Source organism: Drosophila elegans, unplaced genomic scaffold (genome assembly GCF_018152505.1).
Source record: "Drosophila elegans isolate 14027-0461.03 unplaced genomic scaffold, ASM1815250v1 contig_397, whole genome shotgun sequence".
NCBI classification, from domain to species: domain Eukaryota; kingdom Metazoa; phylum Arthropoda; class Insecta; order Diptera; family Drosophilidae; genus Drosophila; species Drosophila elegans.
The window spans coordinates 4,566,728-4,591,648 of record NW_024545782.1 but is presented as its reverse complement, the minus strand read 5'-3'; the positions used below and the strand labels follow the sequence as shown (position 1 = coordinate 4,591,648).

Sequence of the window (24,921 nt, the reverse complement as noted above, 5' to 3'; positions counted from 1 at the left end):
CATTTTTACTAAGAGTCAGATAATAATTTATTGTAAACTGTCATTGGGTGGCATCGCTGCGAACAGATGTTTTAGTTGTACAAATATTATATACCAAAAATTGTATAAGTAAAAGAAACTCAATAACTGAGTACTGAGCAACTTAGTCAAAAGTTCTTGACCAGAATTTCTTTCAGAAAACTGTCGGAAAGCGATAAAACTACACACAATTTTGTAACCTCAACGGGTGTTCAAATAATCACGAGGTGGTAACGCTGCCAGCATATGTGTGCACTGGCATCGATAATTTTTACATCCCTATTTTGAACCGCAGAATTCTAGAAAATTCCACTTGGACGCCAACGTGAGTCGACGGAATTAGTTAAAGCAAGTGCTGCCGGACCAGGATCGCACCCACCTCACCCTGCATTTCATACAAACACAGCCAGTTATCCCGATTTAGCGATGGCCAAGTGGGGAGAAGGAGATCCGCGCTGGATTGTGGAAGAGCGCCCCGACGCCACCAACGTGAACAACTGGCACTGGACGGAAAAGAACGCCACGCCCTGGTCCAAGGACCGCCTGCAACAACTGTTCCAGGATTTCAAAATAGGCAAGTACCCACGAGACATCGGTGTCGCCAGGCTAGCCATTCTAACCTAAAAGTAATCCCCAAAACGCAGGCCACAGCGACATCGAGTGCGCCGTGGACTCCGTGGACAAGTGCAGCGGCGAGGCAACCGTCAACAATCGGAAGGGCAAGCTCATCTTCTTCTACGAGTGGGAGCTGGTGCTCAAGTGGTCCGGCAAGCTGCTCAAGAACAGCAACCTGAGCCACAAGGGCAAACTGACCATACCCAATCTCTCCGAGGAGAACGACCTTGCGGACGTGGAGATCACGGTGACCATCGACGAGTCCAACGACGAGTCGGAGACTCTCAAGCAGTTCATGTACAACGTGGGCCGCGACCGTGTGCGCCTGCAGCTGGGCGCCTACATCCGCGAGCTGAAGGAGGAGTACTCCAAGAACTTGATCCTACCAAAGAAGGGCGAAGATGCTGCGGCGGGTATCCCGGTGGCGAATGCCAACAACGCCCGGAATGTCGCCCAGAAGGCCGCTTCGAACACCTCGGTGGCGGCGCCCAAGGCCAACAACTCGGGCGTCGGCTGCAAGCTGGACGTGCGGACCCTCTCCATGACCGAGGAGTTCCACTGCAGCGCCAACGATCTGTACAACGCTCTCACAAAGCCGGAGATGGTTACCGCTTTCACGCGGGCCCCCGCCAAAGTCGATGCCGTGCGCGGCGGAGAGTGAGTTTCCTTAGTCTAGAATTTAGAGCCCTGTTTTCCAGTAAACCATGGATTTTTAAATAGATTTCAGATCTAGAGCTCAAATATCTAAAGCCATGGTAAATTTGTCTTAAGCAATCAAAGTTTTAGTGGAAAATATGACTTGACTTTATTTTATTCTCGAAACTTTATTATACTCTTGTTTAATCGATTGACTGTTACCACATTTCAGATTCATCCTTTATGGAGGCAATGTGCTGGGAAAGTTCGAGGAGCTCGTGCCTGAGAAAAAGATCCAGCAGAGCTGGCGTCTGAAAAATTGGTCATCTGGTCACTACTCGAATGTTGTAATAGAGCTGGAGGAAACTGTAAGTTTTTGAAAGTATTCAATCTACTGGCTAAAACCCACATGGATTGTTCTGCTTTGCTCGAACTGCTTAAAATATAAAAATAGGATGCCGAACACAAATAAGTACAAATTTAATCGGTTTACAATTAGGAATGACTACCTCTTTTATACGAGAACGTACAGATCAAAATTTTAAGGATTTAAAAAAATACAAAGTCAAGTATTCAAACCCGTTATAACATTAACAAAAATTATTGGATCTAAGGCCTACGAACTTTATTAATTTATGTGCACTTTTGCAAATTTCTAATTGCGTTTGGCTTCTTAGTTTGGATTTCCCTATTTTGTTGTTAGTTTGCAAAGATTCTTGTAAGGCGTTTGATTCTGGTAAATTTTTTTTTTTTTTTCATTCTATTTTCGAAATCCCGAGTGTTTTTGATGTTTTTCGCAGATAATGCTAAGTTAAGCCCGTGATTGTAATCATATTAATGAAGTTATAGAGAGTTCTAAGGTACCTAGTTGTCTTAAGCTAAAAGACATTGTCAAAATAAATAAAAATGTTGTCCTTGCTATATTCAAACACGAGCTACGCCAGTACTTACACAATAGTGCTATAGTTAGTTTCGATCAGCATTTTCTGAATTCGATGATGTGTTTTAGCCAAGAAGTAAAGTTAGTTTCAAAAGTAAGCAGTACACTAATACCCGCTTTGTCCTTGTAGTCGTCCAGCACAATGATGTCGCTTAAGCAGACCGGGATTCCCGCCTCCGAATACGATGCGATGAAGACTAACTGGTACCGGTACTACTGGCACAGCATCAAGCAGACTTTCGGGTTCGGTACCTCGATATCCGACGCCTTATAAGAGGACGCTTCTGGTGCGAAAAGCACTGGATTGAATGGGGATTTGGTGGCGAGTGGATTATTAGCCGATTTCCGTTTGTGTTCTACCTTCGAGAACTTCATTTCCATCCCTAGCTGTAATTTCTGTTAATTATGAAGGATCTTTTAAACATCTTCTGTAATGTTCTACACCGATTGGACTGAAGGGTCAACGGCTAGTTTAAAACAGCTACAGTAAAACCACATTACATACACAAAAACATATAAAATTCACGCTTCCGGCATTGATTTACACATTGAACTGCTGAGATAAATAAACGAAAAACTAGAAAAAGTTTTTTTTATGTATTTTTGGATTGTAAATTAATAATAAATTTATTACAAATAATGGCTTTAAATCTTAAAAATTGTATCGACAAAAATAAGTGAAGTGCTTACAAGTATAACAGTAAATTCGTGTTTTTTTTATTTTATGTTTGGCCATATATTTTCATGATTTGTATTCGTAAGCTAGCCAACGGTGTTGGGCCAATGGGTAAAAATCAGCATTCGTTGGGCTAAAAGCCATCTTCCAATCCAGTATAAGTTATCGTTTTTACCAACTAAAATTAAAGAAAGTATTTTATGTGGGTGAAAAATTATTAACAAATACATTTACTCTTTTCAAACATAGTACAGGCACACATAAGGTTTGTTCCAAAAAAAAAACAAAGCATATAGGTAACTATGATAAATAATGCTTTATAAGCTTAGTTTCCCACTACAGCAATATACCATCAGCTCTGGTACTTGTGGTTTATTTAATCAAACAAAAAAACCTTTTGGCGATGTAAAATGAACGTGACGATCGCATCTTCAACTTCAAAAACGTATGTTATAAGATTTTGTAACGAATATTATTTATTTTCCGAAAAAAATTCTTTATTTTAATTCATTTAGTTTTCTGCTTTAAAATTGTCAAGTAACGATTGTCAAATTAAAAAATAATATTTTTTGGTAAAATAATTATTGTCATAAAAAATTGATAGAACGTGAAAACCTAATTTTGTCTATAATTCCGTAATTATGTTTATGTAATTATGTTATGTAGAACTAAAAATTGGTTTCAGGCAGCTTTTTTTAAGGTCTATGCCCTAACATAACCGAAAAAAAAAATGTATCGTTTATTATTTTTTCGATTGTTTCCATGGGAACATTATCATAAAGGTTTCAAAGGAAAAGTCGAAAAAAATAAATAAAAGTTTAATTTTGCTGTTTTACAATATAATATCATAATATACAATACAATAATATAGTAATGGTTTACTAGCATTTATTACTATGAGTAGATAAATAGATAAACTAAACTTGTTTTTGAGTCGATCGTCTAGTTGATGGATGGATTCATAGATTAGTGTTAGATTGTGAAGGAGCAAGTAAGTGATTTATTTATGCATCCCTCATACCATCCGCTACTCTTTAAGCCGTAATTTTAAAATTTACATTTATTTCATAAGGTTTACCTTTAGTTTCTCCCTCAGTCTGCTTTGTGAGTTTTCATGTGCTTTTGGTACTCCTTGAAACTGTTGCTCTTGAAGATCTCGATGGCTGTTTGATCGGAGCACTTTCCGCACTCGTAGATGAACTTGCCGGGATGCTTGCCCGTCTTGATGATGTGCTTGCGCAGGTTGTCGATGGTGCTGCACTGGAAATCGCAGTGGGGGCACTGATGGGGCTTCTGGCCCGAGTGCCGCAGCGAGTGCCGGCGAAGATGGCCCTTGATGCGGGCCCTGAACTCGCACTGGTCGCAGGCGAACCACTCCGCGCCGCTCTCCTCCCCAGGATGTGCCGACTTCATGTGCCTGCGGAGGAAGGAGGAAGGAGGAAGCTTGAGCGAAGCCATATTTAAAATCTCAACGCTTGATTAGGCGGTAAATTCCAGTGGCGGCTTGTCCCGCCACCGCAGTCAGAACTAATTGCTAATTTCGCATTCGAATCGCACGCTCGAAATCAAAATACGAGTAAGTTGGCAATTGCCAATTGCCTTTCGGCCAGCGGGAGAAGCAGCACCAGGAGAAGGAGAAAAGGCAGGCTCAGCCAATCCGGACTTGGCTTAGATGGCGATCAGTTTTTGGGTATGGAGCGGGAAACCAATATTGGGTAATCGAACCGTCCGGTCTGCACGACTAACTAGTGAGCTACTTCTGAGAGGAAATTTAAAGGTCCAGGACTGTTAAATTAAGGTAAGTATTATTATATTATATTATATTATTATTATATATATAAATTAAACATACATATATATATATTATATTAAACATTTTAAGATTACCATTTCTATAGCAAATAAATATTTTAAATAAGTCATAAAAACAGAGTGAAGGAGACATTTCCGACCATATAAAAAAAATTTTCTTGATCAGCAAAACAATTTTTATCATCAGCACTAATGCAGGACATTTTAAATAATTAAAATAGGATTTATTTCACTAGAAACACCCCAAAGTGAAACCGGGTTACATTGCACCGCATTCACGTTCTTATTAGTTTTAAAATGTAATACAAATTTTATTAATTTAACTATAAACATTTCTTTTAAAAACATTTTTTTGTTTAAGAGGTTATATACAGTGAGAAATTTTAAAATATAGATTTTTTTCATGAACATCATGAATAAACCCAGAAAATTTTCGTATCGTTCCGGTAAATGTTTTCAAAGTTACACTCAAATTTTAATAGGCAATTCAGAGTGCTTAAAAGTACAAGTACGGGTTTTTCTCAAAATGTTTTTTTCAAAGTCGGTGACCAACATTTTTTGAAAACGTCTAAGTCGATTAGTATCAAAATTTAACACGAGATTCTTAAATACATTTTTTAGGATTTAATTGAACATTTTTTCTTACTGATATTTTTTTCATAAACAATTTAGAACTGAAATGTTACTCAAAAAATCAACAATTATTGTCAAAAAACTTTCTTTTGCTTATTCCTTCGCTTAATTACTAGATTTAACATTGCGTTCGAATAATTCAGTTCAGAGATAAAGTGGTCACCGCAAAACTTCCTTTTTAGAAGGAAGTTGTAGCTTCTTTACTGATACTAAGTTTTAAAATACAGTTAAAAGATACCTTTATATGTGAACAAATTTTTATATTAATAAATTTCAAAGTTTTCTCAGAAAATATTCGGAAATATTCAATTTTATCAGCATTTAACTGTATATAACCCCTCAGGCAAGAGAGAAAGCTTGGGACTTTCATTAACATTTTTTTTATTTATAAAAAATGGGTGCTTAGTTTGCAATGTAATGATTCTCCTCGAAGACCGATATGCAACACCAGGAAGGAGGAGATCACCTCACTCACACGATTTCAGTTACGCGCCTTCAATTATGCCCAATGCTCTTGGAGCTGTTCCCCCAAAAGTCTACTGAAGGAGTCCCTCGCCTCTGTGTGTGTATGTTGTCCACTCCACTTATCAGCTACTGTCCAAACCGAAGACTCACAATTAATTGCCAATGTTTTTTTGTGGGCTCGGGCCGCCGGAATCGGAATCTGTGTGAAATCTCAAGCTTCGACTGAATAAACTGAAGACTGAAGCCCAAAAGCCCGAAAGCCCAAAAGCCGGGCGAAACAGACGGACGCGGCTCATGCGCGACTCGGTAGGCTTAATTAGCGGCAAGTAATGGAGCTTCAAGATCGTCCCGCCAGTTGTAGGAGGCTTTCCACCCCCATTCCGCCCGGGACCCCGGCCCCTCTATATCTCTGTGTGTCGAATGCCGACAAGCTCGCGAATCGCGGTTCGCAAATCGAGGCCGCGTCTGCCAACCGAACGCCTTTTTGGCTGCGCTTTGAAATTCCTGGATCAGCAGCGCTGCCTTTTGATAGCTAATTGAAGATCTCGGATGTGAGTTAAGCGCGTCACAACAGTTCTCTGTCTCAGAGCCTGGATTTCTGGGCAAGATTTATGCATGCCCTGATTTTCGGTTGAGGTCAACTGCGTATTTTTAATGAGGCGATGGCTTTTGTTTTCCATTTCGTTCGCTGTGTGAGTTTATTTATTTAAGATCTTGAAAATTAGCGAGGATTTTCATTTAAGGTACACAATTATTTAGTTTTCTGTAAAATATTACTTTAATACAACCGAAAATAGTTATGTTCAGAGAACCTTTAAAAATGTGGGTAGCACAGAGTTTCGTGAAGACTTAATATAAAACTTAATTCATCAATTATTGTAATCGAGATCCAATCTTTTGCATTTATGGCCATGTTCACTAGAACAACATAATCAAGGCGTAAAATCATATTTTTGTCCCAAACTATTACACCTCTCCAGCATTCAAAATAGTTTCCTTAGATATAGGAGAGCCTGATGTTTACCCTTTCAGATAGGCAATATCATTCTGCGTCATTTATTATATTTTGTAGAATTTATTTTTGAATTTTTTAAAAATGACAGAATCTTACACTTATTTTAATAATTGTCGTTAAAAGCCTGCTATTTTGATTCTCCATTTTTTTTCTTCTTTTATTTATAAAAATTTATGAAACATTCATTAAAAAACGTTTTATTTATTGAAAGGCTAATTAAGAAAACATTTATTTCTCTGCAAAACTTTGCGAAAAGTTTCTTGAAACTAGATTTCTTTTATTAAATTTATGAATGTTTAATTTCTGGCTTTTTGATTTTGTTTAATTTTTATTTTTTTTTTAGTTACACTCTATAAATAACCTTACTCCTCCCAAGAAAACAAAAGACCCAGAGCCAAAGGTTAAGGTGATCTGAGGTATACACCATTGTCCATCCCACTTCTCCGACATTCAAATCAGCAACTCACAATCCAACCAACCAACGGCGGAGTACAAAAGAAGCCAAATGTCGTCCCCATCAAAGCGATCGAGAAATCGACGACGACGACGACGACGATCCTCCATGTCCACGTCCACTTCCAGGTTCACGTCCACGTCCTCTGCCACTTACAACCAGGTCCGCAACTCTTTTTCGTTTTGTTTCCTCCTTTTCTCCTTTCGCGGTGATCTCTTGGGGCGGACAGCTGCACAGTGGCTGGCCAACAGTGGCACTACCATATTGCCGGCAATTTGGCCCTGAACTGATCGTCGGGATCCCCGGAGTCGGGGCAGGCGGTGCAGGGAGTCGGAGGGGAGCCGTAGAAATATTACAAGAATTCAATGCGCATATCAAAGGCGATCGATAAGTCACGATTTTGTGGGGATCGAGCGGCGACTCTGGCGACTGTCCTCCTCCAACTTAACTCTACATCCCCCGTTGCCCGGCCGCAGTGGTTCCCCGCTTCTTGTTGTTTTCATCAATTTATGCAATTGCCGTTCAAAGTCTGCAATTATGGATGACATTTTTGCTCTTGTTGCCTTTTTTTTTGTATCCTCCATTTCTTTTTTTCTTGCAAGAAATTCAAATTCGTGGAGAAAATGTCGCTCGTTTATTTTGTTACCTGCAATTGTCTTTTCCCCGTCTTTTTTCCGTTTGTTTTCTTTCTTTGTAAGTCCTGATTAGCATTTTCTAGATTAGTAATAGACCGAAAAAATTGTCAGGCACCTGAGAGACCTCGCCGTCGTCGAATGCGTTTAGTATGGATAATTCAGGGCGAACAATAAAACGTTAAGTAACTTGTTGCCAGGATAAAAAATCAAAATAAGTTTATGAAAAATAGTTAAAGCTGAGGATCAATTCCTCAAAGTTTCAAAAAATTTGACAAAAATTCAAAAATTATGAAGTAAGCGTACCAACTCTTAGTTTCCTTAAACAGTGATAAAGGTTGAAGTAAAAAAGTATATATAGAGACTATTATATAAAAAAATTGAACGTTTTTGATTTATGTATTATATATATGCAGTTTAGCTAGCTAGCTAAGCCAACAGCGTATGGAAGGTTTAAAATCTTAAAAATTATATTCTTTGAGTTGGGTGCAAAGATGGTTGTCGACTTACCTATTTAATTTCAGATCTTTCTATAAAAAAAATCAAATTTTCATAAAGTTAAATTAGAGTTTTTGAAAACATAAAAAAATGACTATAACAATAAGTTCATTGCTTTTTCATTTTTGTTTTCGATTCTTTTTTCACCAGCTATATGATGTAGTTCTGATCCGACTTCATTACTAGCCGCATAGAAAGAAAGGATTTAGTTTAATCCAGATTACATTAAAACTGAGAGGCTAGTTTGCGTAGAAACGGACGTGTAGATGGACATGGTTGTATCAACTGGTCCTGTGATGCTAATCAAAAATAAATTAAAGGGTCGAAACTGTCTTCTTCACTACGTTGTAAACTGTTGACTTAAATTATAATACCCTGTAAAATGCAGGTAAAACTGTTGTTCCTTATAATAAACTTTTTGTTTAATAACTTAAAAAACGTAAAAAGGGTGTATGCGGTTTTTGGATATTTAAACTGAAACAAAAAATATTTCTATGTATGTATATATTTTTGATATAATACTTCTAACTTTTATATGGCTAAAATATTTGCAGTCCACGTTTTAAAACTATTTAAAATTTATGTTTCTTTTAAAGCACAGCTTTTTTTGTTGACTTACCTCTTCAGGTGCAGCTCACTCTTTCCCACATAGTTGCAGCTGTCCCGCTTACACTTGTGGGTGCCCTGGGCGTGGGATACCAGGTGAGTTTTGAGACTTTCCGGGGTCAGACCTGCATATGAACAGTCCGCAAAATGGCAGTGATAACGTCGCTCCAGTGACTTCGTGTGACTGAGCTCGTGCAGTTTTAGGGAGTACCTGGAAAAGTTTGAAGGGAATAATGAAACTAAAGCATCTCGGTATAGACCAGGGCCCAAAGTCTGTCACACTTTCAGATTCTCCCCTCGCCTTTTGTTTGAATTGGGAAATTTTTTAATTACATTAAATCAACGCAAAAGTAATTCGCACCAAAGTCACGTTTCATGGACGGCAAAGAGACGAGGCACGTTCACGTTCACATCCAAATCCAAATCCTAAATTCAAGCAGACCAGTTCCAGGTCATGTCCACGTTTGTCCAGCCGCAGCTCAGTCAAAGCGGCCCGCAAAATGCAAATGCAAATTCTCGTAAGCAAAACTTTTCTGTACATCAATTACGGATGCTAATTAATCAAAACAGCTGAGAGTTGCCTTCGCTTTTAGGCTGTTTCCCGGAAATTCTTGGTAATGGAGCCACGTTGGGGTTTAAATGTGCCAGAAAAGAATAAGTTGTCAATTGAAGTGCCTTTAATTTAGTCGATAAATTTTATTTGGAGGCTCGTTGATTTCTTCAACCATACTGTTTGATTTAAAACAAGAGAGGAAGCAAACTTCGGCGTGCCGAAGTTCATATACCTGTGCAGCTATTGCAAAAATTAAATATTCTTGAAATCATTAAAATTATGATGACTTGCAGCTTAATAATTCGATAGTTTCTATGACAGCTATATCGTTTTCCGATTGTAATAAAATTTAAAACGTATTTTTAAACTGTGAAATTAATAATAAATCAAAAAGAATTTTTAATATTAATTGGAAACTAGAAAAGTTTTTAATGAAATTTAAACCGTAACTCTAAAATATTTAGCCATTACTATATTTCGAAAATCTACAGTTGTGCTGATAACTTCTAAAAGATTTGGAAGATTTTGTATGAGTCGATAGTTATTGACCGAATACACATAAAAAACCTAATAATTGACTTCTACTATGTCTCTTAGGGCTAAATCAGCACCGAAAATATTTAATTCAAAGTGAAAATATGTGAACTTAGCATGATTTTTCCCTTGGTGTATGATTAAACTTATTTGAAAGACTATAAAACTGGAGTTCGAGTTCGAATTTCGTGTTCGTACCGTCCTTTCTGTATTTCTGTATTTCTTAAAATTAACCATCTTTTGTACATCCATTAGCATTTTGCTTAGATTATTTGGAATTCAGGGAAAACAAAATTCATCTTAATAATGCGGGACATTAAAAAAGTTTCAATCTTAAATCTAAATTCCTGTTCCGAGACAAACACCGAACAACGGATTTAGAGTGGGGGTGCTATTAAGGACTTTGGGGCGTGGCCAGTCGGGTGAATGGGGGTAAGACAACATTGTCATGCATTTCTAATGATGCCATCGCGATGCCGGCAAGTGGACGGAGAGCGAGGACGAGGGATTAACAGAAGGAGGCGTCGTTGATATGTGAAATGTCACTTTGTATGGAGTTTGAATAGCAACGACAATGACAACGACAGCGACAAAACAGGATGACGAGAAGGGAAAGGCTGGGAAAACTGTGGCGGAAATGGGGGAGGGATAAATGGAGAGGGTGTTTGGGAGGCAGCTACTCCTTGAAGGTATTGCAGGACTTGACAAAAGGATGCCATTTTACCTGCAGGAGTTTGCCGTAAATTGTTCTTGTTTCTGTTGCTCCTGCTGCCCAGGATAATGGGAGCAACAACAACGGAATCGGGACAACAGGAACACCAACATAATGCTGAAAGAAAGCAAAGCGAATTAGATGCAACAACAGCCACAACAAAAATACAGTGAACAACAAAATTATCTCTCGCTTGGTTCGTTTTCATAGCTTCCAGTTGTATTTTCACCTCCAACATTAACTTTTATTTCCTCAAATGCATTTCCCAGACTTCGTCTTCTCCGGTAAGTTCTTGAGTTCCCCCAGCTATAACCGTCTGTCTTGCTAATAAGTTTGTCTCTTCTCCCGGGAAAAAGTAAATATGTTCATGGGCCCAGACCAGGCAACATTACTTCCTAAATTGAATTCCAGCTGTGCTGGGCTAATTTGATCCAGGTTATAGTCCACGAAAAAATTTATTTTTAACATACATATGTATGCAAGGTATTTGAAATCTCAGACATTCTGTAAAAAACTAGGTTGCTAACATGTTATCATAGAAAAAAAAGTATCTTTCTCGAAACTTTTTTCAAGAATAGAAGAAGAATATCTTCTCATGAGGCATCAATTATTATACTCTTGCGGAGCGTAATATAATTTTGGTCATATCTTTGTAAAAAAAACAGTTATATACAGTTAGAGGACCCAGAAAAAGCGAATTTTTGAAATTTTTCTGAGAAAACTACTAAATTTATTTATCTAATATTTCGCACAAATATTATGTTTTATTTTGACTGTGTTTTAAGACTAAGTTTTGAAAAAAAGGCGTTTGCGGGGGACCACTATAATTGGATCCTCTTAAATTAAAAAATCAAACAGAATTCGACAAAGTCCAATCTATTAATAAATCAAAGGAATAGGCAAAAAAAAATTATTGATAGAAACGCGGTTTATCTGTTTTAAATTGCTTAGAAAAAAATGTTATAGGAATAAAATTTTTGATTATTTACTAAAAAAACATTTGAGAAGCTCGAGTTACAATTTGAGACTAATCAGTTTAGTCGTTTTGAGTAATTTTGGTCACTGACTTTGAAAACCCTATTTTGAGAATAACTCGTTTAAAGTTTACACCTGAACTTTCAAGCCTTTTGAAACGCCTTTTAAAATTTATGTGTAACTTCGAAATTATTTCCCGGAACGATATAAAATTTTTCTGTGCGCATTCTTAAATATATTTACATTAAGAACATAAAATAAAAAAATTGATTTTTGGAAATTCCTAACTGTATATTTGATTTTTTCAGGTTTTAATAAAATTGCTGTGTCATTTTACTAGCTGATTTTGCAGTCCTAGGCAAGAAAGTTAAACATTGTGTATTACAGAAAACTAAGATATATAAAATTATAAAATAATATAATAATTTATAATACTTTCGTCCTCTAGAATAATTCCTACATTAAATCCCAGAAGTTAACCAATATCGTAGCTTAATTTCCAAAAGCTATTGAAAAGTGAAACGCGCACAGAATTCTTATGGAGCCCTTCAGAGCGGGGATGTTGGGATAGGATGGCATATCCTGGCGTCTCCTGGCATCAGCTTCGTTGCCGATTAGTTGACGAAAACGCCTTGCGATGAAAACTTTGCCCTTTTCAACGCTGTGGGATGGGAAAGGGTTGAACTGTCATCAACACCCCCTGCGAAAGGAGCAGCAGAGTGCGGAGTGCAGCAGCTGCAGGCCAGGACGAAGCCGAAGCCGAAGCTGTTGGCTCTGTCCTGGTGTTGTGTCAACTTTTGCACGCCATCCATTAGAGGGATGCGCGTACCCTCAACGGATGCTCCTCCCCTCTTTTGCCGCCCAAAACGATGAGCAAACATGTCGCGGCTGTGGCAGGTGCAAAATGTATCCTGCTGCTCATTGTCAGCTGCACGAGGATGCAGGTTGCATGTGGGGTTGCGGATGATGACGCTGACGGTGGGCGGTGGGCGGTGCCGACCCAGCTCCCAAGAATGACTCCTGTCTGTGGCTGTCTTAGACAATCGCATGTGTAGTTTGGAGCAGCTGAATGTTTGCCCTGGTGCGCTCGCATTGTTGTTCCCCAAACTCGCATAAATATTTATGACAGCGTCTTTCTTGTCTTGTCTTGTCTTTTGGGCGCAAACTTCTGTGCCGCGGGGCGTTAGTCAAGTCAACCCCCTTGCAGACGGCTTCCGGTGTCAGTCACCAGGATGTGGGCACACACCAGTGTTGCCCATGTGGCCGTTTCCCCCAAAACTAACCCAATTCGAATAAGTTATGAAACATGAGTAGTCGGTTTTAATTAAAAAATGTACGAAATAAACCTACGCTTCGTTGGCTGTTCAAGAGTCAGCATTTTAAATCTAAATCCCATTTTCCATATTTGATCAAGAATATATATACTCTGTATCTGGGTCGCAAACGTAAATTAGTCCCTGCTTTATACCATTGCTTCATTCGCACAAATGCTATCTGGAATGTCACAAATATCTCTTTTAGCCAACTAACCGAAAATAGAAAAAAATAATTTGTCTATTTTCAAACGATTGACAATAGATTGTGAAACCTATTAATGAGTAGGATAATCATTGTCTGAAGTCTGAGCAAGTGTACTTCGGGGTACCACAAGTATAAATACAAAAATTGTTTTTATTACTATAACTTATCTTTAATTTATTTTCCTTTTTAATTTTCTTCCCATTTTATGGTCAAAATTGTGAAATTAATTTAATTTGTTGTTATTGTTTAAAATCATTTGCTTTTTAATTTTAAAAGTTATAAAGCACGGTCGCCATTATTGGACTGTCAGTTATTCCAAGCACCCATTCATTAATATATTTATATTTATTTAATATTTGATACTTGTTGAATATAAATAAATCTTTTTATATAAATTGAGGTAAGAGAGGTATTATTTTTTTTACAATTTGTCAACTAAAATATTTCGATGGCATCACTGTCTAACTCCCACCCACCGCAACACTTGGTCCACCTCCCATTTCTGTGCTCATGTAATTGGTACGTAAGTCTTGTCTTGACTTGCCTCTTATCCTGGCCCACTGGAGCTGAGAGTTGTTCCTCCGCCGGCGCGACATTAGCCGGATTTTGATGCCTTGGCCTGTGCTGCATGTGAAATTAGTTGTTGCACCACACCCGCTCTCCGCCCATCACGTCGACTAGGTGTGGGCGTGGCAACATTTATATACCATGTGTAATTAGGGAAGTGTCAGGGATACCTTCCTTTCTATTCTCTCATTTGGACGATTCCTTGGCGCTTATCTGGTAAACTTGAGCGAAACAAAAATCGTTGCAGGAAATTACCGTTAAATGGCACCCTTGCACTTGTCTAACAGTACACCCCCAACCCCCTTTTAACCCCTTTTAGCGATACGTGTGTGTACTTTCTTGACTTTGTTTGGCTTTGCCGTTGTTATTAATGCATGGTTGGGTCTTAACTTGAAGTTTTTAATGTTCAACTCGGCCCGTCTATTTGGATTAGCTTTATGGCACGGGCAATGGGATTTGAATGCGACATTCATGAATATGAAGGCGGTAGTTTCATGGTACCTAAGTGTCAGTTTTTTTGTGCACGTGATCTTGCTTATTCAGGAAATCTTCTTTAAGTAGTTAATTTAATGTGCGATATTAGTATAAAATTGACGACACTGTCGGGCTAGGAAAAAATCCGCACAAAATTGTTTTTTTTTTTTCAACGTAAAGAAACAACGCCGAATTAACCATCGTAATACAATAATAACAATACATTGGCAAAAAACACAAACAACTGTTAATTTAATTATATGCCAAATTTTGTCACAAAAAAAAAAATTAAGTAAAGAAGACTTTAGGCTATACAATTGTTTTAGCCATTATTTGTAGGTATATAGGTAAATTGTAAATTCAGCTTAAAACTGTTGGTAACGTAATCATATACTTTATTAGTTGACAGGAGTATGAAAAACTCAAAACTTCACCCAACATGGAAGCTTCAATTAAATGATGTTTTTGTACTTATCACACATAATTTGCCTCCAAGACCTACAATCTCATGAGAAATTATTTATTCCGATTTGACGCTCATGAGATGCGGTGAGACAACCAGTTCTGCCAAATAACAAACCAATCCGCCAGCTACACAAAGAGCCAGCTCAAAACACTTGCCAATGGCCATCAACAACAAGCCAAAATCCGCAGTGAGATGGGTGATTGGGACTGAGCTATAAGACCGAGGATTCGAACAACACGTTCCAGTGCCAGCCGACCGCAAACCGAACAATGTCCGACTCAATTTCGCAGATTCATAAAAATGAATGAATGCAATGTGGCAGCAGAATCCCTAAATCGTCCGATAGAGCGGGCCGGCGTCATTGGAAATGGAAAATCAAGTTTGTGAAATTGACTCTCAAGTGATGGAACTCGGGGGAGGACAAGGATGGGGGGCGTCGAGATCACTGGAGGACGACGGCGACCATTAAAATGAATTGCACTGCACTTTGTGCCATCAACAGAATCAACTGCCGGCAAACGAATGATGCACCATAGGAATGACTTAAAATACAGAATAAAATAAACCGAAAGGAAAGGAAAAAGGCGAACGGACCAGCCAGGGCAAGAAAAACAACAGCGCTCGCAGACGCAAGGGGGCAGCGGGAAAATGTAGACGGATTGGAAAACCCAGTGGCGAGAGCAAGATGGCGAGAGACAGGAGATGAAACCGAATCCAAATCCGAATCCGACTCACAGAGGCAGCCAACAGAACATTGCACGCCATTTCAATAAAAGTGAATTGCCCGACGCTGCGATGGCGACGACGTCGTCAGCGGATGCCTCAAACTTCAGCCGGCTCCTCCTGTAGGAGGAGGACTCATCCTAGCTCGTCCTCAGCGCTGGCGAAAGTATCTGCAAAGGATATCAGCAGGCGATGGCCACGTGACACGCACAAGTAAAAACCGAAACAGTTGCCCCGTATTTTTACTTAGTTACGCAATGTTATCAAATTAACTAATGTGATTTGTACCTACATCTAAAATGGAATCACTTTATGGTGTTGAACCTCTTTTTGTGTTTTATAAAAACGGCAAAGCTGTCCTAAAATAGTTACTTAGTGCAAGTGTAATAAAAGCTAATTAAAACCATTGTGCTTCAGAAATATCCTATCCAACAATAATTTTGAGATTAGCAAGAGATTAAACTTATTAATGTTTAAATCATAAAGAATAAAGAAAAAATAAAAAATAAAAGTTTATGCTTTTTTTGGGTAACTAAACCCAAAAAACCAAATTTCTATTAGCTCCACTTTTATGTAGACTGCTATTAAGCTTAGGATTTTTATCAATCTCATAAGAATTATTTAATAAAGGTTTTATTTTAGTTTAAATTTTATTGAATGATCAATATGACCAATAAAATTAACAAGTAACTATTAAAGCAAAAGAAGGAATGCTATGTATATCCGACTGCCAGGACTATTATGGTGGCTCTTGTGATTCTATCGACACGGCGAACAAAAAAAAGAATGTAGTGCCTTCTGGCGTTAGCTATTGGATTTGATTATTATTTCTGTTAATAGATATTGATGGAATAAATATATTCTTTATCAACATTGAAGTTGCCGCAGCTTATGCATTACTAGAATCTGCAAGCTTAATACCAACTTTCATAAAAAACACCTTACTTAAACATAACGGCCTAAAATCATACTTTGTGATAGAAAACTCATTTAGCGTCACTGGGTAATTAAATAAAGTCAGTCATGTGGCCTCAATAACATCCGAATGTCGCAATATTTGCACATCTCTAGCACTTCCATCTGCACGAGATGGCAGCTAAAAGAAGCGACCGTAAAAGTTGAGTTAGCTTGAGTCTGGCATTCCGGAAGCGTGTGTAGCGCTCCGCTGTTGACATGACTGACGATGTCGTCGTCCTCGTCCTCGTCGCCTCCTCTGGCGTCCTGGGACTGGGACTGGGCGCTCTGAAAGTTTGTCTGAGCTCGAATAGTGGTACTCCACTCTCCGGCAGCTTTGCTGGCCACTTGGTCTCGTTAGTCGTAAAAGCAAAGTATCTACATCAAGCGGGCACAACAATAACTTCAAATGAGCATTTTAATAAATTTTTCAAATAATCACTTGAAAAGTGGAAAATTCTCTCCTTCAGCGACGAGTCTCAGTCCCCGTTTCCATCTCGGTCCCGATTGCAATTCAACTTAATGTTTGCTTAAGGAATTAGTTGGCAGAGGCGAACGCGAAGTGGAAAAAACTTTCCAAGTTATGAGTAGTTATGAGGAGCAACGGAATTGGACGATGCGATTTAGATCTGCCAGTGCTAATGGGTTTCTTTGAGATAATATGACTGGAGCGAAAAATATTTGAGCAAGTGGGGATATTGGTTTGAATAATCTGTGTATTTAAACGTATGCCTAGAACCGGAAACTTACAAAGTGTAGTTTAATTCTGTATCAGAACTAAACTAATTGCTAACATGTCTATCTTTTTCACAAGATTAAAAGAGATGGAGTCTCCCGAATTGACAGTATAATTAGATGCCATGCGGAGATTATTGGGTACTCATTGAACCCAAATATAGTTATTCAAATAACTAGTTAAAGAAACCATTCTATTAATGTTTTTTGTGGTCCCCAATGGGAAGAGTACGGAATTAGAACCGAGTACAAGAACCCTGTTGTCTTTACTGCTTGCGTCTTTGTTTATCCGCAAATATATTTATTTTCGGGAACGGGAAAATTGCAGTTTTTGGTGGAAAAGCCGCAGGCTTGATTTGCGAGTGCATTGCATATTTTGTGGCTGCAGTACACATTTGGGGGTGTCCTCGCGTTTTTTGCCGGAATGCCCAGCACTTAATGAGTTATATTTTGTTGTATTCTTTCGGTTACTTATTCTCACATACTGCAGCTTGGAATTTTTAATTAATGCAACCACACACGAGTTTGCATGGATTTCATTTGCAGAAATTCCCTAACCGCTCTTTTTTTTAGCCTTCTTGTTGTTTATTTGAGACTTTTATAATGGCAAACTATTTGGGCGATTTTTGGGGACTACAATAAGTTGCATGACATTTTCATAAGGCAAGTATTTCCATTGCAGCCAGTCGAAAGCCTGAGGCCATTCCGAGTTTCTAATTAGCGGTCTTTGTACAGATTCCCAAATTGCAAGGGCTGGGTAACAAATTGGCGGAGTGTTTTAATGCTTGAAAGTACTGCGATTTAATTGAAAATGTAGGTTTTATTACTTACTTTTTCGCCAAAATTTTTCCACAGGTTCCACACTGGTACTTGGGTTTGGATTGATCGGCAGCTCTTTTCGTTGCGGACTTATCCTTGTCCTGATCTTCCTTTTTGGCATGCATGTTGGCAATGTGGTTCTTAAGGTTGTGACTTCTGGCAAACTTCTGCAGGCACTCTGTGCACTCAAATATTTTTTCATTTGTATGGTTTCTCAGATGAGCTCTGAGGGAGTGCTTCTTAAAATTCTTGGGGCACAGGGGGCACTGAAGCAGCTCGTTCCTACCAATGGTTCCAGATCGTGAGTGAAAAATGCGGTGATAGACCAGATCGGACTCATACTGAGATTGGAAGCTACACTTGTCACAAGAATAGGTGGGTTTCCTTTCGGCCAAAGAGGGACTGGCGGATGATGAGGTGCTGGCCAGCGGCTGACAGCTGCGGGTGTGCCTGCCGAGTGCCTGAGCAGACTGAAAGCTTGTTCCACAGCTCAAACACAAATGGTTGTCCGCCGGATGAGCTTCAGCTCGGTGTTGGGCCAAACTCTGAGGTGAGTCAAACATTTGCCGGCAGTTTGGACATTTTGCTTTGTTAAGTGTACTCCTTTTAGCGGGAGGGTTAAGTGGTGGCTCATCCAGGACTTCCCTTAGCATATGTTCTATTTCTTTTTCTGGCTGTGAGATTGACACTTTGGGCCTGGCCTTTAGCCTGTGTTGCTTCAAGCTCCGGTGGCGTCGCGCATCCAAGGGTGTATCGAATTCCAGGCGACAGATGGCACAGTAGTACCTCGCCAAGAGGTGTTTCTGCTTTTCATGGCGCTGGAGAGCCATGCGGGATTTCTGTGGAGCCCCGCACAGGCCACACCGAAACCTACTCTGATATTCATCGGCTGCGGTGCCAGTAGGAGGAATGCCGGGATGTTCCGAGCTGAAGTGCCGACGAAGTTGAAAGTTGTACAAGAAGCCCGTTCCGCAACTGGAGCACTGGAGGCGTCTTCTTTGGGCTATGCATATGGGAACTGATCTGTTGAGGGCCATTTGCACTTCCTTATGAGAGGGATGCAACAAATGAAGCCACATGGCATCATTGGTGGTGCACTCAAACTGACAAAAGCCACACCAGAATGTTCCGCCCAGTTTTTGCGTGAGTTCCAAGTGACCCTCTGATTGCCAGTGGTGGAGAAAGGTCTCCTCAGAGTTGGCGTAGAATCTGCAGGGCAGGCATTGGAAAGGAGATTGCCTCACTATGCTGCCCATGTGTTTGAGTATGTCCTGCAGGCAAGTCTTCCTCCTCAGCCGACTCTGCTGCTGCAGTCTTCTGTAGTGGTAATGGGAGATCAAATGCTTGCCCATCAAATGCCTGGCCATCGTGTGACGGCAGAGATCGCATCGCAGGAGATTGGCCCTTCTTTGTCGTTTTGGAGGCTTCGGCTCTTGCTTGTCCTTGTTAGCTTCCACTGCGAAATCCTTGCCCAGGGTCAGTTCCCTGCCCAGAGTAGCCTGCTCTAGTTGGCACTCTGCGTCGGCTCTTTTGACGTGGTAGCCACTCCGCAAATGTTGCTCGTAGTTCGTGCGGCTTTTCAGCCGTCTACAGCAGATGTTGCACCAAAAGCTCGCACTCGGCTGCTCCAACCTGGTGAGATCTATATTTTCGCGATACTCCAATTGTTTGCTGCCTGGCACCCATTTGCCCTTCGTATGATCCGCTGGCGGGTGGGCGTATGTCTCTTCGGGTGGCTCATCCCAGCTGGGCGAGATGCGTTCTATGTGTGGATGTCGCAATTGCGGACGGTGTTCCGGCTTCCACTTACCACCTGTGTGAGTGGCGGGCACTGTGGGGGGTGAATGACGCCTCACTTCATACTCCTCTTCATCGTCTTCCGCATCAAAATCATCGTGTTCCTCGTCATCCTCATCTTCTTCACTGGCTTCTGGCGAATCATGATCAAAGTTGAGGGGCTTGAACACCGATTCATCGTGCTCCCTGACAGCTTTCAGTAAGGGGTCTCCACTGGGCGCTGGCCAGGACTCATCTTTGCTCCTCTCCTGACGAGCCACCGATCCTGTTTTTCCGCCCGTGGAGACGCTCTGCAGTTGTAGCGAGGAGAAAAACAAATCAGCTCCAAGTTCGTATGGCAGATCATACACTTCCGTCAGCGATTTAGAGGTTTTTCCCCCATGACTAGCTGCAGTCTTACGGAGATAGCTACTTGGAGCCTCCGGTTCCGTGAAGTGGAAGCCATCGTAGGTGTGACTCAAGTTACTGGTCGGGGATACTTGAGTGGGGTTGGATGTGGTTGCTGGTCCATCTGTGGTTGGCGTCACAATTTGCTTCTCTGGCATCAGGCAGTTCCTTTTCCGGTGCTCAATGTATTTCGTGAGCCCAAGAATGGTGGCATTGCACTTGATGCACAGATGTGTATCCTCAAGATCGTCCGTGTTCATGGTGATCTAAAAAAAAACTGAGAAAGATATTTCATATTAGGTTTTTAAATTTATCAACAACTTTACATAAGCTGTTAAAGGGTTTTATTATTATTAATTGTTACTTGTGAAATATTTTAGGACTTCAAATTTGTTACTTTACAACTTAAATAGTTTACTTTTATCAAAAAAATGGTTAGCTCGTGTAAAAAAGGTAGATTTTTGGTAATTTTTTTAATGAAACCGCTATAATCTATTTTTAAATACCAATGGTACGTTTAAGTACTACATTTAAAATACATAATTTTCAATTTTCATAGAGAAATATTGAACAGCAAGTCGACTTACGGTGCCCGAAACTGGAACATCCGAAATCTAAGAATCCAAAATAGATTGGTAGATAACCAGGGATCCAAAATTTCGCTTTTTTCCGTGTGCAGACACTTAATTATAATAAATTGGACATTTCTAAGCACTATGCCTATAGCCTATCAAACAAAACCCCTCTTAACTAGGTAAAAATAACGTGATTGCTAAATAATTTATTAAGATCGTTGTCTTTTTATTGCAGGTAGTACATAAGTTGGTAGGAGCCGGATCGGACGACTATTGCATATAGCTCCAATAGGAAAAATTGAAAAAATTAATGAAAAAAATTATAACGTTGTTGTTTTTTAAATTTTTTATTAGTTCTTCGACATATAGTTAATGGTTAAGAATTTCAAAATTACGGTTTAAATTTCATCAAAATCAGATGACTATAAAAAAATTTTTTTTTAAATATAACTTTTTTGCTTTGAAATATTTTTTAGTAATTCTTTTTGACTAATTAACAATTTGACAATTCAGAATTACGCTTTCAATTTAATTAAAATCGGATAACGATATCATATAGCTGCCATAGGAACTAATTGAGCTGCAAATTATCATAGCTTCAATGTTTTTTATTTAATTTTTAAAATAGCTGCGAGGGTATATGAACTAATTAACAATTTGACAGTTCAGAATTACGCTTTCAATTTTATTAAAATCGGATAACGATATCATATAGCTGCCATAGGAACTATTTAATAATTGAGCTGCAAATTATCATAGCTTCAATGTTTTTTATTTAATTTTTAAAATAGCTGCGAGGGTATATGAACTTCGGCTCCCAAAGTTTTCTTCCTTTCTTGTTATGCCTAAAATAAGGTTTTTGTACCATTTAAAAGTTAAAATATTAAGCGTCTGAACGATAAACAAAACTATAAGTTTTTCGAGCTTTTGTCCAAATGGCATTCCATGTGCCCGACTTACACAACTTTCGCAGAAGTGCATCAAACGAATTTACAAAACCGCCCATTTTTAAGAAATCTACCAAATCCGTTTGTTTTTGATATTTGAGTTTGTTTGCTCTACTCTAAATAGATTACCATAGCTAAGCCAGCAACCGAATGATTTGTGGTGATCCAGTCTGCTGACTGTGGTCCCCATCCACCACCTCTTCATGGGAGCTTCACAAAATAAACTGGCTCTTAGCTCCGGCAGGGTAATATTTCAGCCCGCTTTATTCATTAGTCGGAGATCCACCCCGCCACCACCCACCCCACCACCAACCCTTGCATCAGAGCAACAGTCATGGCCACCGCAGCGTTGACATGGCCGTGTCCGTACTCGCGTCCCGTTTTCCGAGCTGCTTCGCGTTACGTATCCGCCTGTTGGCCGGTTGGCATGTGTGTTGCGGCCTGTCAGAAATGAAGTTTATGGCGTCTGTGTTGCGTCCGTGTAAGCGCTCCGGGTCTGTTTCTGTCTCCTTTTGAATCGCCGTCCCTTTCCGGCCCGTTCGCGATGCTAAATGTAAAAGTGTCATTTCCGCCATATGTGAGCGCGATGAACGATGCGTCGAAGTCGACGTTGACGCCAGCAACTCTGATGTTGCTGATGCTGCTGCTGCTGTTGGCGCTGTTGCCGCTGTGCCATTCCTGTGTTGTCGTCTCGGCTGTTAATAATTTCAGCGCACAATTGCACCAACAACAATCGCTGGCAGCAGTTGGCGGGAATTTATACAAACGAGGCCCATGTCTGAGGTTAAATACGAAAAACATAACAATTCCAATGCAGAGCCCCATTCTCATTCCCATTACCGTTTCCATGCCCGGATGATATGGATCCGTGTGGGAATGTGGGAATGCGGGATATGTGATAGGGCTTATATGGGCGATGGGCGATGGGCGGTGGGCGATGGGTCATGCCAAACATGCGCGTTTGCCGCCTTCATCCGTCTAACGAACAAGGACAATATTGGCCAACCCCCACCGCATTCGTTGTTTCTGTGAGTGATAAACGCACATTTGTTTAACAATTAACGTGCTGGCAGCACCACATGCAGCGGCTTATTTATTTGTTTTGTGGCCCTGACAATTTTTAGTCTTCACCAACAGTGGCAAATTTTATGCTGCTAATTAAATTGAAAATTGGGCGACATTTGAAACGATAAAAAGGAAACGCTTGTATTTAGCTCTATATTTATTCTGAAATAAATATTTTGTTCCCAACATTTTTAATTGAGCTCCTTGTTTCACTGCGTACTTTTTAAAGCATTATTTAATTTTTGGTAAATCACTACAAATAGGACTAATAAAAATATAAACAAAACAGAATCGGAAATCTTTAAAAATCTGCTAACGGAACGATAAAAGACTTCTGGTGACAGACATACTCGTATGGTAATTGCCAGTATGGCTCTATTAAGGAATTAAATAATAAAAGCAGTTAAAATCCTGCATAGCACAATTGTCCCATTATTTGCATTTGTGACAACGTACGACGACGACGATCCAATACCCACCCGAATCCCCAGCCCGATCCCAGCCCAATCCCAATCCCAATCCCGATCCAAGGGAATCCACACCAGAGTCAACCTCAGGCTCTGCGTCATCAACAACAATAAAAGCAATGGGGCAATAGCAAAACAACAAATAACATGACAATGTTGTTGCTGTTGTTACCCTGATATTGTTGTTGTTTGAGGGCATCATCAGCAAACACTGAACCACACAATCGAGGAAGAGAATCGGAGGGAGGGTGCCAATGGAGGCCACGAGAAATCCTCATGGTTGTTTGATTCGAAAATTGAGTTTTAGCGAGACAAATAAAAATAAAACTTAGAACAACGGCAACAACAATAAGAACATCAGCAACAAACCAGCCAGGCAAAAGCGAAGCCATTAAAAAGGAGTTATCACCCAATTTAGTACCACAAGCGCGAAATAACGCACACACATGCCCAGAGGGACGGGGTCAAATGGGAGTGCCTTGTGTGTACGGCCATCGACGTCAGTTGGAACAGCAAATAGACATACTGTACAACATGGCATTTAATGTCAAACCCAAAAGGTCTGCATATGAAAGGACATTGGACTGGTAAGCAAATCGGAGATTATATAAAGTACCTTAAGATTTTAAGCACGTTTACAATAACACTATGATTCATTATTTGAGTCATCAATATAAAAAACAATAAAGTTTACCATGTCATTTGCCCCATTCATGAAATAGTCGCTACTTATAAGTCACAATACATCTATATAAGGAACTACGTTTGATGTTTAAACTTTATGGTTTACAAATTTTGTTGGAATTTATACTTATAATGGTCATATTTAGTACAAATACTTAAGCGGACAGACAATATCTGCTACAAGCTGTGGACCATGATTAGAATGTACAAAGCAACATATACTTACAAAGACAACTAATATTTGAACGAATACAAAGTTTTTTCTCACCCAAGATTCAAAATTGTAACCACCATTTTACGGTTAATGCTGACCATTTTGTATGTATTTTACAAACTATTAATGTTGATAAAAAAAATGTGTCCTTGTTTTTAAAAATTTAGTATAAGTAGTGTAATATGGCGGACTTTTTTTAATTTAATTTTTTAAAGAAATATATTAAAATTTTAACTGTTTGCAATAAAACCTTAACAGTCATAATGCATGCGATGCTCATCTGCTTCACTCAAATAAATTCTAAAAATAAACCAAAAAAAAAACAAAAACAGGTCAAATCGCCTTAAAATACTTAATTTGATGGAGCTTAAGTGGAGTGTCATAAATATATCGATTTAATGGTAAAAACTGCAAAAATTCATTGCCATGCAGGCGAACCTGGCAGCTTGACAAACGTCATCAAAAAATTTTACGACTACTCTTTTATGAACGAACAAAATAAAAAAATTATTTGCCACATAAACCTGATGACCGTCCAGCGAATCGCGCTGCACTCAACAGGTAGGCCCGACCAACCCAGATCCCTGATCACAGGCTCAATATCCCGAGTCTTCATGAGTGGCATCTGCCGGTGTGTTGCATCTCTTTGGGGACGACCGTAAAACAGTGAGGGGGACAATCAATTGGAAATTAAAAATGCCTGGCAGCTGACGAGGAGAAATCAAGAGATGCCAATAATAATAAATTCGGCG

At 39.5% G+C, this 24,921-nt stretch overlaps 2 protein-coding genes across 4 annotated transcripts in view; one reads left to right on the top strand and one right to left on the bottom strand.

The window, feature by feature from the left end:
- Window positions 1-81: 81 nt before the first annotated feature.
- LOC108135286 (activator of 90 kDa heat shock protein ATPase homolog 1) lies at window positions 82-2,795 on the top strand. Of its 3 annotated transcripts, XM_017255970.2 has the most exons (6): window positions 86-102; window positions 177-245; window positions 314-592; window positions 663-1,290; window positions 1,502-1,637; window positions 2,340-2,795. In XM_017255970.2, the coding sequence occupies exons 3-6, from the start codon at window positions 445-447 to the stop codon at window positions 2,481-2,483; spliced, it is 1,056 nt and encodes a 351-aa protein (XP_017111459.1). In that variant the 5' UTR covers window positions 86-102; window positions 177-245; window positions 314-444; the 3' UTR covers window positions 2,484-2,795. The 3 variants fall into 3 exon arrangements, with proteins under 3 accessions (XP_017111457.1, XP_017111459.1, XP_017111460.1); XM_017255968.2 differs by having other exon boundaries at window positions 82-245; XM_017255971.2 differs by lacking the exons at window positions 86-102; window positions 177-245 and having other exon boundaries at window positions 326-343; window positions 425-592.
- Window positions 2,796-2,863: 68 nt separating this feature from the next.
- LOC108135186 (zinc finger protein 808) overlaps window positions 2,864-24,921 on the bottom strand; it is a 39,854-nt gene continuing 17,796 nt past the window's right edge. The window contains exons 2-5 of the mRNA XM_017255807.2: window positions 18,046-20,494; window positions 9,014-9,211; window positions 3,964-4,302; window positions 2,864-3,063 (exon numbers count right to left, since the gene is read on the bottom strand). Of these exons, the coding sequence (XP_017111296.1) occupies window positions 3,978-4,302; window positions 9,014-9,211; window positions 18,046-20,477 (2,955 nt within the window). The 5' untranslated portion in view covers window positions 20,478-20,494 and the 3' untranslated portion in view covers window positions 2,864-3,063; window positions 3,964-3,977. The remainder of the gene's footprint in view (window positions 3,064-3,963; window positions 4,303-9,013; window positions 9,212-18,045; window positions 20,495-24,921) is intronic.

Coding starts and splice junctions, on each gene's coding strand:
- LOC108135286 (XM_017255968.2), top strand. CDS start 445: ATGGCCAAGTGGGGAGAAGGAGATCCGCGCTGGATTGTGGAAGAGCGC. Junction 593..662: donor GTTCCAGGATTTCAAAATAG/GCAAGTACCCAC, acceptor CCCAAAACGCAG/GCCACAGCGACATCGAGTGC. Junction 1,291..1,501: donor GATGCCGTGCGCGGCGGAGA/GTGAGTTTCCTT, acceptor ACCACATTTCAG/ATTCATCCTTTATGGAGGCA.